The 14151-nt window shown below is 36.5% G+C and overlaps 1 protein-coding gene across 2 annotated transcripts in view; it reads right to left on the bottom strand.

Moving 5' to 3' along the window:
- Positions 1–5958: 5958 nt before the first annotated feature.
- faf1 (Fas (TNFRSF6) associated factor 1) overlaps positions 5959–14151 on the bottom strand; it is a 97858-nt gene continuing 89665 nt past the window's right edge. For both annotated transcript variants that reach the window (XM_016500844.1, XM_016500853.1), the window contains exon 19: positions 5959–6414. In XM_016500844.1, the coding sequence (XP_016356330.1) occupies positions 6331–6414 (84 nt within the window). In that variant the 3' untranslated portion in view covers positions 5959–6330. The remainder of the gene's footprint in view (positions 6415–14151) is intronic.

Here is a 14151-nt window from a genome sequence, read left to right on the forward strand (position 1 = left end):
TGATGCGAGTGTGTGTTCAGGCAGCAGCCAATTAAAATGCGGCCTCCATCCCTCCACATCTGCCTCCCTTTACAAACGAATCAAACAGAAAAGCAGGAGCCCAGTGAAAGAGCGCTCATTGAGATCACAGATGGAGTATAGGTTTTTGCAAGAAATTTGAGAAACACCATTGTCCCAAATCCAAACTCAATGTGGTCCCTCACAATGGTTGGGGCTTTGAGCTGCGCCGACTCAATTGGCCTTGTTTTTTAAACTTGAAGTGTTGAGCACAAAGACCGGCCTCCTAAATGTCACAACCGCTCCAAGTGGGGCTCTGCAGCGCGATGCTGTCTGAAAAAAGAAAAAGAACACAATTATGAAGCAATAATTACTCTGCTTCTCTTCGCACGCCACTGCGTCTATTCAGGCCCCTTTAGCCCCATTTAATGCTTTATCCTCGTCCACGATAATCCGAATACCACAGCTTTATTATTTTTTATTCTCCCTTGCAGAATTTTCTTATGAGACGGGAGTGGGAAACGGGAATTGTGCTAACCTGGACAATGGCCGTGTCAACTTACTTTCTGGACAACTTTTTAATATCGAAAGATTAATGCTTAGTGTCACCGCTGAGCGTCACCGAACAATACGCGAAATATTTAATAAGTGCATCCGTCAAATTTTTGCAATTAGCGTACTACTTACAAGTGGCACCGTTAATGTTACTCACAAAAATAAATCAAGTAGTGCCTTAATTAAAATTGTTTTAAAAAGGGGGCAAATTAAACTTATTATGAGATCTAAATTTTTAAACATATATTAATGGCATGTAGCTAAATAGTAGATTAATAATGATTGGAACTTTCTGCTTTATTGGTAATGGTGGCATCAAACGTTTTTACTCCCAAAATTAATAAAAAATACATTGAAATACACAACTTTTGTATACTTTATTTTACAACGAATAACACTAACGGCCAGGTTTGTCCTGATAGACAAACAACGTCCAGTAATATTAACTGACTCTAACTTATTTATTTGTAAATATTCACTATATATTAAGACGTCATCTTTCCTTCAAACATATTTTACTCAGCAAAGCAATGAGATAAATCTTCAAGATAATAATGTAAGCTCTTTTATGAGAACTGTAGTGTATTTCCCGTTTTACAAAGATGCTTAACACAGGCCAACACAGTCTAATGCACGTATTTATTAAATTAATCGTAGTCAGAACTTGAATACATTTTTTTATTTTTTTTTTGCATTGAATGAAAATTTGTGTTTGATATTTTTACTGTGGTTATATTAATAACGATTAGTTTAGAGGCATATGTTATGCTATTTTTTAAGTGATTTATTATTTTTTTATCGTTTAATTATTTATTTTAATTAATCGTATATTATTATACGGTTGTCCTTGACATTATTGTCAGCATTCATCAAATTTTTTTAAACACGTGTATACAAAATATACGATTGCTCAATTTCAAATAATACTATGTAAAATTACATTTCACTCTGCTTTTCTGGCAGAGCGGTCACTGCTTATTTTTTCACAACCAATAAACACAGAAACGTAAACCTTTTTGGAGAAATTGTTCTTAAAAAGCAGAATTGGCTACAGTATGTCTTTGCTATTAAAAAAATTAACAAATATCAAATTAAAATTGTGTTTTCTTTTTTTTAGGAAAAAATGCAAACTAGAATTTCAACACAATGGATTAAAGAGAGGAAGAGATACTCAAGCATATTTAAATTAATTATAAAGACACAAATAAAAAAATCGATTTAAACAGAAAACTACTAAAAACAAGCAAAAACCAATCATTAAAAAAAACATTGGGGAAAATTTCCCTAATTGAAGAAACATCCATAAACAGTCAAAAAGTAAGCTCCACCTGGTAACCTTTAGGTCTTAACACCTAATGAAATTAAAACTTTATTGAAAACTCCTGGAGATCTGTCAGGATGACTAAAGCATTCCTTTTGGAAGCAGCCAATAAAACAATTTCTGTTCACACCAACCCCTCCCGTCTCACTCACTCCATTTGCACATATTGCCCACCACAAATGAGCCCCTTTTTCGGGCGACTCTTTAAGCCGCATAGATTCTGTTTCTCTAGCGTCTCTGAGAAAGTAAACTTTGAGTGACCCTGCAGGTTAGTTTAGTCTGAGATTTCAGCATCGTTGGGTGAGTGGATGCTGTGGGATCAGGAACTGCTTCAAAGAAGAGATCACTTGCATCAGGAATTCTCTTCTCTCACCAAGGGCCAGCAGCATTCTTGACCCTTAAAGACTAGTCAAACATTATTGAATGCTTCCCTTTTTTTATTGAAGCATCGAGACACCACCTGATGTTGCCAGAGGAGAATCTGTGTCACAGGAAGCCACAAAATAACTCTATTGTCTCTAAATATAGAGTTTGGGATCAAACCATGATGGAATTGGAAAATCAGATTCTTGATTGACAGCAGCTACAATTCAGGGACACAGATTGAGATGTCACAGACCTGACAAGTGGTCAGCAGGGTAACTGTATGAAAAAGAAAATCAGATCGACAAATGCAAAACTCAGTATCACTAAAAATAGCTTTTTAAAATGCTGATTACATATATATATATATATATATATACATATATATGTATATGTATGCATGCATGCATGTGTGTATGTATGTATGTATGCATGTATATGTGTGTATGTATACACATACGCAAAAAAATTAAATGTATGTAATTTACATATACTATACACATACACACAATATATTCCTTCCTTTTTTTACAAGTTGTCTTTATTTTAAAATGTATATAGATAACATGTAAAATATGTATGAAATAGTGTGTTTGTACACACACACACACACACACACACACACACTTAATGTAATAAAAATGTTCAATAATGTTTGAGTAGTCTTTAATGGTCCAGAATATATTAAAGACTAGTTTAGACTATATAAATGCTAACTAGGTAATATGAATGTAATAAAAAGTATATATGCATATATGTGCATGTTTTTTTTATAATTATATAATTTTTAATTCTATCCTTTTTTCAAATGGAATTGTTCAATAATTTTTGACTAGTCTTGTAGCGTCAAGAACGATGTGTGTGTGTGTGTGTATATATATATATATACACACACACACATACATACACACACCTCATTCTTGACCCTTAAATACTAGTTTATCCAAAAGTCTAAAAGCTAATGAAAATGTTTCAAATGGGAGGAAAAACAATCAAATCCCAATATTATTTTCAAACAGGAGGATTACTGTTTCAACTGTGGGAATTATTGTGCTTTTCTCATATTGCTCAGCAGCACACACCTGCCAAAAGAACGACAATAATGAAGTGCAGACAAGCTGGATCAACCTAAAAGGAATATCAGTTCAATATGTAAATGACAGCATTTCCGATCTGCACATCACTGCTGTCAAAGTCAGTGTCTTTGTGAATTAACCAATCATTCAGTCATTGAAACAGTAATATAACACGCACACACAAGCAGCATACCCAGCATTTCTCCCTTGGGCTGGATTTACCAGTCTTTCACACCTGATTGTACATGATGAAAACTTGAAGAAAATGAGTAAATCTTACCTTTCAGTGCTTGCTCTTTCTTGAAGAGAGTAGACTAGGCCAAATTTAAAATGATACCCGGAGAACAGCTATCTGCAGATTCTGAAACACATTCAAGTCCAATTTACACAGGCATTACTCATATTTGACAACATTACATTTCAGAGCAGAAGTGAGCATATAAACCATAAGAATGAAGAAACATTCACATTTTGCGAATGCTCATTTTGGGGCTGACGAACACACAAGAGCTGATTTCAGAGTATTGTGTTACCTGACGGAGCTTGAAGAGAGCTGTAATTTAGTTTGTTGTTGTCACTTTGAATAAGGCTTTCTCCTTTGTCTGAAGTGAATACTGAACTCACTGACCAGAACAACACAGTGTTTGAGTTAGTTTAACATCTAAGCTCATTCTCACCACACAGTGTGTGTGAGAAACAGAATGATTCATGTCTTCTCAGGGCACATCATCTACAGTGGAAGTATGACTGGGTGCACACATTAAACATTCAGATTTCTTGCGTGAGAACGGCAAGGCAACATGAATTAAACAGCCTTCAGGTTAGACTCCCTCTATCCAGTTTAAAAAAGGTCATGAGAAACTGTACTTTACATAAAACACATTCTGTTCTTTAAGGGTCACTAGTTTAGCAGAAAGGTGATCACTTCTAGCTTTCAATACATTGACAAAAATCCACAAAGGATCAAGCTGGATCAATGAACCATCATATATATCATAATTTGACTAATTATTTAACCAATAGTTAAACTAACTGACATAGTTTAATCTCATACAAGAGCACAGAGTCTTGTTTTTCTATCATTAAAATATGTGGAGCTGCAGAGATTACAATTTCAAAGTACAGTGGGGGAAATAGCCATAATGGCTAATAATTCTGATCAGAGATGTCTGAAAACCTCAAAGACAGCTAAAACACAAAAACAAACTTCATTCAACATCTACTGTCAGTACTTTAGTGTCTCTGCACGTCAGAGTTCCTCAAAGTGATCACTGAATTTTCTTTGTTGAGTCCTTTCAGAATACATGACTAGTCATGTGAATGCCACTGGATACATTCTCATGCACAATGACAAAAAAAAAAGCCTCAAGCTTCTTTAGTGCATTACATTGTTAACCATAAGTAGTTCACATCAGCAGTGAAGATATTTGTGGTATTCCCAGGGTAAATTCCTCATGAATTTATGGATTGCTCCTGAATCAATAGATCCCAAATAAAAAATAGATCAATAGATCCCAAAAAAATCTGACTGCAGTAATCTCAACCTGGAAAATAAATGGGTAAAAACGGATTGGTGCGATGTACTTGCATTCCTGTCCTAGGATGTTAAAAGAACAGTTTAAAGCAAAAATGAAACACTGACATTTGCTCACCCGCATATCGTTCCAAACCTGTATGACTTTCTTTTGTGGAACATTAAAACAGAATATTTCAATAATTGTACAGTCCAATGCGTTAACAAGTCTTTGAGAGAAATAAAATCAGACAATGCATTGAAAAGATCTGACCCAAAACAACCACTGATCCATGAATCAAACGTTACTACACCCCCAACATGATAGGCCAAGATTTTCAGTAAAAAAACAACAACTTAGATTTCTTTCTAACTTATGTCTTCAGAAGACTTGCAATATAGCATACACATCATACTGACCACCTTTATCCTTTTTGAAGCTCCAGTCCTCATTCAGATGGTTCTCAGTACAATGTTTCATAATTTCTCTGTTTGGAAAACAGTCATACAGCTTTGGAATGACATGTGAGTTAAATAATGTAAGAATCCTTTAAATTGACCTTAGCAGTCATGTATTAAAAATGCTGAACTTCAATGTGAAGAGGCCATGTGCTGGTTTGATGATGTCACGATGATGTAATAATAATAATAATTTATGCATTTAGCAGATGCAAGCAACTTACAGTGCATTCAGGCTATACATTTTTTTACCAGTACTTGTGTTTCCTGGGAATTGAACCCTTGACCTTTTGCGCCGCTAACACAATGCTCTACCACTGAGCCACAAGAACATATGTAGTCATGAACATGTAGTCACCCACACATGAAGGTAAAAATTAATTTAGAGTGGCAAGACACATGCATGTTTAGATATTCTTTATATAATGTATATCAACCTAAATCCAATACAGCATTAAACTTAAAAAGGGGGGAAATGGAGAAAAATAAACATAAGCAATTGAGATTAAAACCAAGTATAATCAATTAGGGTATCAGGAAGAAGCCGGGAATATGGGCTGTCCAGGGCCAAGCTGTGAATCAGGGACTCTGAGAACCTTGGGAAAGGAAATGGTCCTGCGTTCTCCAGGAAATGTCTCTTTGTTTGACTTTTATTTATTTGTCATTTTTTTTTAATTGATTTTTTTTTTCGTCTCATTTCAACACAAAACATGTCTAAAAAGCAGCCGTAGTGAGAAGTCCTTGTCTGTGAGGCTGGCTGTTTTAGACTTCCACACATCTGCATGTTATTTTTTTTATTCTTTTCAGTTACCTTACATTTTGGGTGGAAAAAGAACATTACACTGCAGTTATGTGAGGAGAGTGATCATTTATCCATGTGCTTGTGAAGGCCTCCGTGTGCATAAAATGTACACTCAGCATTCATATACAACGCACTGTGTGATAATGTGTGAAGGCTTGTGTGTGTGTGTCTGGTCGCTGTGGACATCATGCTAAAAGTTCTTTGCTTATTCTTCTTGTTCGCCTCGGGACATCTCGGATCAGTCCTACTCTTTGGCCTCCAGGAACAGGGTCTCCTGAGGGAAGAGTTTAGCCTCCACAAGACTCCATGCCGGGTCTAACTGCGTTATCTGGGAAGAGACGAAGAAAAAAAAAAAGCAAACTTGAGGTTTTTCAATGCTTAAGGAATAAAAAAGGTGCTAATTTTAAGACCCGTTTACACCAAGGATGATGATATAATTAAAAAAATTGTTCTAAATTTAAAAGAATAGTATGGAAGCCTGTTTCCGCTATGGGATAAAAAAATTAAAAAGGTAATTGTGACTTTTTATCTATTCAGACTTCTGTTATTTGCAATTCTGAGAAAACAGTCAAAAAGTGTCAAAAATGCAAGATGTAAACTCAGAACCTTTTTCTCACAATTCAGTGTTTTTATCTCACAGTTCTGACTTTTTTTCTTTGAATTTTGAGTTTACGTCTCACAATTCTGACTTTGTTTCCATCACGGAATTTTAAAAGAATTGATTTCTTTTCTTGCAAATGTGAGTTTATATCTCACAATTCCAACTTTATTCTCAGAATTACAAGTTATCTCACAATTCAGACTTATTTCAGCTTGAATCTTGCAATTTTGAGTTTATATCTCACAATTCTGAGGAGAAAAAAAAGTCTGCATTGAGAGATAAAGAGCCAAAATTAAGTTTTTTTTTTCTCAAGGTGGAAACAAGTTTCCATAGAGTAGCAAAGTCCACACCAAAACTGGAATGTAATGGCATAGATGAGTGATACAGTTGGAATCACATTAACACAATTACTTTTTTCCAACTGATGAATGATAGAAAAAATGACAGCCAATCAGAATCAATCTTTCTTTGAAGAGCTCAAGCATTTCAAGTGGCAGACGACAGAACTGCAGCATGAGTTTATAACAAACTGAATGTTACAGTGCGTTGGTGTGGACGCTAATATAGTTATCATTATAGTTTCATTCTTGGCATGAACGGGCAATTACTGCAATATCAAGATTCTACTCCATTTTAAAAAAAAAGTTAATGAGGTGTGCGGGTTAAGTCTGGCCATTCCTCCTAAACTAAGCGATGTGTGGGGTCTAGCCATCTGATGTCATTGGTTAACGGCGTAATGCGATAATGTCCCCGTGTGAGGTACGTGTCCTGTTTCCCTTTGAGATAGCTGCTGTTTGTTATCACAAATGGACCGATCCAAACCAAACACAATAGCAATGGGGTGAGAACTCATCAGCCACTAATAATCTCCATGAGAGAAGCCCGACTTCATTATCCAAGAGCACTGCAATCACTGGCCACACTTTTAACAGCAAACTAACTGACATTTGTGACGACACGACCATCATCCATATCTCGGTTCGGGGATTTTCCCAGCCGATGAGGAGTGACGAGCACTTCTTTAAGCGGCTTGTGATCCTGAGAAAACGAGTGCGGGAGACGATGGTTGTATTGTCGTGAGCTAATAGTAGAGTGTTCTCCTGTTACACGGGGCCTTTGCTCACACCTGGGTGTCCACACATCGCACGGCCACAGTGCTCAGGACAGGGGCTTAACTGCAGCCTGGTGACAGGGCTCTGATTAAGGCCTATTCTCTGCTCCGAAGACCCCTCCAGCTCTGCGGGTTTGTAATTAAAACAAGGAGCTGAAAGCAGCTGGACTGGAAGGTCACAGGATTGTAGAATAAAGATAACAATGTATCGTGTAATTTCTGTTAAAGCAGTCAAGACATTGGCCAGTATTACAAAGCTGATGGAATAAAAAGAATATATGCAAAATACACTGAAAAAAAAAAGAAGTCAAAACTCTGCACGAAATGAGGTTTCTTGGACCCTTCCATATTTCATGGTTGCTAAGGTGTTGTGGGTGGTTTCTTACTGGTCCAAATCAAAAAAGCCTACTCATTATTGCCACAATAATGAAAAAAATTTCAGTAAAAGTCCTTTTTGAGAAACTGAGGAATAATTAAAATAATTTTCTGTGGTAATTGCCAGCATGCCACTCCCAGATAACACGTTACAATAAGGTTTGATTATTTTAACATTAGTGAAGTGATATCATGAAATAATGACTAACAATTTGTACAGCATTTACATCACAGATAAATCTTTAATAATAATTATACTATTGTTCATATATAATGTTAATTTGCACAACGTAAATTGCTAAAAATGTATGTAGTACTGTTCAAAAGTTTGGGCGACTTTTTTAAAGAGGTTTATGAAAGTTCTCTTGAGCTCACCAAGGCTGTATTTATTTGATCAAAATGACTGTAAAAACAGCAATATTCTGAAATAATATTACAATTTAAAATGACTGTTTTCTTATTTTAATCTTAAAATATCTTAAAATGTAATTTATTCCTGTGATGGCAAAGCTGAATTTTCAGCATCATTACTCCAGTCTTCAGGGCGTGTTTACTCCTGATGTGGTGGAGAAAGCGTTCAGTGAACAGGATGGACATTAGTGAGCCGAGCGACAGAAAGATAGAGATGGCGGATAAAAAACAAAAGAGGAAAATGTATGCGGAACAAAAAAAGGCTTAAGGCAAGAAGTAGGAGTCAGAATTCTGATCCATAACACAAAAATAACAATTCTAATGTCTAAAAAACAAATTTTACATTGAAAAAATGATTTTGAGGTAATGGCCTCATTGGGACACACCTGACGTGAAGCACTGTGCAGATGACAGTAAGTTCAAAGTGACAGCGTATTATCGGCGGGTTTGGAACTGTGTTGCCCCAAACCTAATTTTAGCGTGACTTATGCCTTTTGTTTTTCAATCTGACCTGAGGGCACAGGAGGGGGGGTAGTACCAGGGAGAGCTATATAAAAACACATTGCTCCCACCAGGATGCCTTCCCTTTCTTTCATACAAGTACTTAAGAAAAACCTAAAATGGAAATGAACCCGAAAACCTGCTATAACACCACAGCATCAGGTAGAAGTAAATGAGGTTCTAGGGTGGCGCAGATGTGTGCGCGTGTTTGTGTTGATGACTGTTCTCTTTTAAAGGGGAATGAGAGAAACAAGGTGGCACTCCAATGGCAGGAGACAGATGCCATGGGTGATTGTTTACATTGTTATCCAATTAACAGACCATAATAGGAGAAGCATCTGTCAACAAACAAAGCTGTTGTTTTCCTCCACTCTCTCTGTCTTTCACTCTTTTTCTTCCTCTCACTCCCTCCCTCTTTTCTCAGCACTTGTTAGTTTCTTCAGAAACCTTCAGTTTGGCCCTTCTGAATTAAATTAGACTTCTCTGTGCAACACTGATTGCGTTGGTGCTTCTAACACCTCAACTGATACACAAACGCACACTCACACAGTCATAAAATTAAAGTATGATTAAAACCCCGACTGACAACCTTAACCCACAATGCACTGCTTTCTTTCCAATGGTGGATGTTAATACGAAATGAATTTAAACGTGCCCGGGTAGTGTGATCTCCACTGATGAACAATACGTTCTCCGACAGCCAAAGTAAACAGGAGAAGAAAAGAGATCATTTGAAGGGTGTGGAGACTCATATCACCATAATCCTGAAGAAGTTTATTAAAGCAAGAATTGGCCGTGATGGAGGAGAGGCCCGGGTGGCTGTTTTCTTTGGGCCTTGATGATGTTGATGGCAGGTAATCCTGTTAAACCTTTAACACACTCATCTTCAACGGCCCCACACAGTCACCAAACAAACACAAGACAGCCGCCCAGATGACCACAGGAAAAGGGGCATGAGAGAGAGAACGAATCCTGCTCTCCAAAAGTAGAGTGCTACTCGACATCTGAGCCCTAAACGGAGCGATGACTATTTACAAGCAATTGAGGAGGAGCCAAAAAGTAACAAAAAGTTTAATGTACAATACCGTTCAAAAGTCTGGGGTCTGTTTTAATGTTGTTGACAGAAAGTCTCTTATGCTCACCAAGACTGCACTTATTTGATCAAAAATACAGTCAATATTGTAAAATATTATTAAAATTTAAAATAACTGTTTTCTCTTTTTAATACATTTTAAAATGTAATTTATTCCTGTGATGGAAAAGCTGAATTTTCAGCAGCCATTACTCCAGTCTTCAGTGTCACATGATCCCTGAGAATTTTTTTAATAAATGTTTTTATTAAAGTATTATCATCATTATTATTATTTAAAAAAAGAAAATCTTACTCGAACTTTTGATTGGTAGTGTACAAAAAATAAAAAATAAATAAAATTAAGAAATTGCAACCAAAGGCAAAATGTAAAAATGTAGGCCCAAATATTGTGGGATTTATAAATATATAATATATAAATAGTAAAATAAGCTTCTAAATTATATACAATAATATATATATATAAAAAAAGTGCAGCTGAAGGGAAAATTCACCAGCACTGTTAGTGTAAATATGTCTTCATGTGAAATTTGAGCAGTACTTTTGCATCACTGACTGTACTGTGTACATTTCTACAAGCAGACTATTTGAAAAGTCCTGAGGGAATCAATACAGAGTTCACTGGAAAAAAAAAAAGCTGAATGTCTCGGAGCATGATTAACTGATGTCACTTGCAGCTGCCCGTTTAGTTTAATTAATTTCATTATTAGTATACTTAAGGATTAACCTGATCAATAACACAGTAAAAACTCATTAAAATGACAATACAGAGTTTCATCATAAAGCAGGTGTACGTTACCAGGCTGCTGCAAAGTAAACCAAGCGAAGGCATTATTAGAAATTAAGAACACACAGTTTTAAGAAAGCTCTGGCTTCCGAATCACGTAGTCAAAACATTTAAAGCAAATTAGTAATAAGCTGAACGCCAGTCCTCATTGATTAGTTGTGAGACTTGTTTAAACTGAACATCTCCACTTTAAAAGCCAGGCAAATAAATATTGCCATTCATTAGCACTAATAAAAGAACCTGCAATAAGCGGCTAAGAGAGAAGAAAAATAAAGACCAGACACGCGAGATGTGGTTTTCCAAACAGAAGGAAAAAAGAAAAGGAAAAAAAACTGCAGAAAAAAAATATACAGCCGAAACAACGCGGTTCTAATGAAGCCATTTAGGGTCCTTCACCATTAATTAAAACCCAATAGCCAGGTCTGTGTTAGCGCTGTGTTGTAGAGTGTTTATTTGGCCAATTAGGAAAGCGGTGGGAGATCATTATCTGCCTGCAGGAGCGGTGAGGGCGTCAGCGTTCGCAGTGTTGGAGTAAGACTCTGCTAAGGGGGGAAGGAGGGTTCCCACCTCTGGGGAGAAGTCAGTTCTGGCTCCCTGCTTGTCTTTAGTATGACCACGGGATGCTAAGGGGGGGTCTAAAGGCAAGAAGCCAACGTAAATGCAAAGGCCAGGCACTGACGTAAGAGATGTGAAACTACACATCCAAATGGTTCTCTGAGGATAGAAAGAACAGATGTTTTATCAAGCAGTGGTTTTGCAACTGGTTTGGTCTGGTGACCCTGACTTTGGACATCACATGATGACCCGAAATCAAGTGCAAAAGATTTATAAAGATTATTAATAAAAGTGATCTGTAGGCCACACTTTATAAATGTATAATACATCCATTTATTTATTATAAATTATATTATATTATATTATAATATTGTACTTACGTAAACAATAAGCTGAAACGGAATAAATAAATATTCTACGTATATAATAAATTTGGGCTTCAGATCAATTTGATCAGATCATCAGATTTTAATACATTTATTGCATTCAGTGCATTGTTTACAGTGCAATATTATAATGTAGGTGTAACTGTGGCCTACAGATCACTTTTTATTATTAATCTGTATGCATTTCACTTTTTTATTTTATCGCATTTCTGTCTATTGTTTAAATATATATTTATAATGTGCGTTATATTGTATATTTTATTATATACATAATAATATATTGTATATTTCAATTTTAAATATTCTGCATTTGTCTGTTGTTTAAATAGGATTTAGGATTTACACAAGCTTCAGTCTGGATCCAGAACACCTGAGAAGAGATGATGCCAACCCCTCATAGGACCTCAGATGATGCCAACCCTGAAACAACATACAGAACTACCACATTTTGCTATAAGTTTGATTGCATCGTATAATAATTGCTGTTAATAGTGTTCATCGTCTGTTTGATTACGTCTTTAATTGATTTTTCCGTACATTTCTGCCATATGTACATTTGACTGACAGTCACCACTGATAAGCTACCACTAAATATTGTAGAAACTTAATTTGCTGTATCGTGAAAAGCGCTGTACAAATAAACTTGAATTGAATTGTTGTTTAAATAGGTGCTATATATATTGTATATTTCAATTATAAATATGAATATAAAATTATAAAACCAATTATGAATTTTTATAGAAAAAGTTGCCAAGCTTATTTATTTTCATTTCATGGTTAGTTTCATTTTATTATTTGCATTTAGCTTTGTTTCTCTATTCAGAACAGACCTGTTCCTCATTTTTGGGTCCAGAACCCACCAGCTGAGAAGCACCGTACTACAAGCGACACACATGAGATTAGATTACTCATTCAAGAGAAGTCCTCACGTATCCCGAGTTGGATAACTTGGATAAAAAACAACAGAAAACAAAGAGCACATCAGATTATTGGAGGTCCTCTAAGCGCTGGTGTGAGTGGCAATGTGACTGTGCCATGACATTAATGAGTGTTATGAATAGAAAGGGAATTCTGAGGCTGCTTTCTAATCCTTCCTCATGCTCTCGTTCTGAAGAGTGCAGGTGCATTGGATCTGTCCATCAAAGAGAAGAAAAGAACAAACAAACTGAAAACACAACCCTCACAGGCCGCAAATGAAACAAAAGCCTTCAGACACTTTTCCATCTCTCCCTTTCTAAACTCCTCTGTTTAATCACTCTCTTATTGCTGGCAGTTATCTTGGTTTTGGATGCGGAGAGGAGAGGAGGAGGAGGAGGAGGAGGGGGGAAGTGTAAGAGAGAGAGAGATGAAGTTTAAACATTTGTGCAGAATTACAAATGCAATAGTGCTCATGGCCTAATCCTGTGGGAGGGATAGAGCGAGTCTGTGGCAGAGATGATTTTAATTAGAAGAGGCAGAGAGAGAGAAAGAGAGAGAGGATTAAACTCAAGCACTGTAGTCACAGTCACAAACACAGCCTGTTTTTCCTGCTTTTGCTTCCCTCCTTTTGCTGGATACACATTTCAACTTCCGCAGAAACACGCAACTCGATTCTCTTTTGCTTTCCAGACAGAGACTGTGAATAAATGCAATACAATGTGTGAAATGGTGTTTGCTGGGTATGAGGCTGTCCAAGTGCCAGTGTTTAAGGCAGACGTTGAGTGTTTATGTGCATGATAAGGAATTTCGCGTGGGTGTGTGCGTGTGTGTAAAAGCGTGCATTTGTTGGGGGGCCTTAGCACTCGTCCCCAAAGGGTTTGGATGACATGCTGTCTGGGCAGGCCTGCACACATCTCTTGATTAACGGAAAGCCCATTTCTGTTTCCATGCTGTTAATTAGTCAGGTCGTTAAGAGAAGTGCTTGTTATCTACCTGCTGCAGAGTGCACAAATGCAGCACTTTATTGACACAAACACACACTCACACACAGGAAAGAGAACTGCTGACTGTATCTGAACTAGCCAGTGCACCTTTCTGCTTCTGAGGACCTCAGTTAATATTCCTTAAATTACTCATGCACTTGTCGATAGATGTAAAAAAATAAATAAAAAAAGGAAAAATAAAATACACAAGAGGAAAAGAAATACTAATTAACCAGGCATGGCTTTTAATTAATGTGCAGGTGTGCGACTATCTGTGGACTTGCACAGTACACACACACACAGACTAAGATGAGCAACAAACTTCTGCCACACGCTGGGATTAACTA

This window comes from Sinocyclocheilus anshuiensis, unplaced genomic scaffold (assembly GCF_001515605.1).
Source record: "Sinocyclocheilus anshuiensis isolate Anshui unplaced genomic scaffold, SAMN03320099.WGS_v1.1 scaffold477, whole genome shotgun sequence".
Lineage (NCBI taxonomy): Eukaryota > Metazoa > Chordata > Actinopteri > Cypriniformes > Cyprinidae > Sinocyclocheilus > Sinocyclocheilus anshuiensis.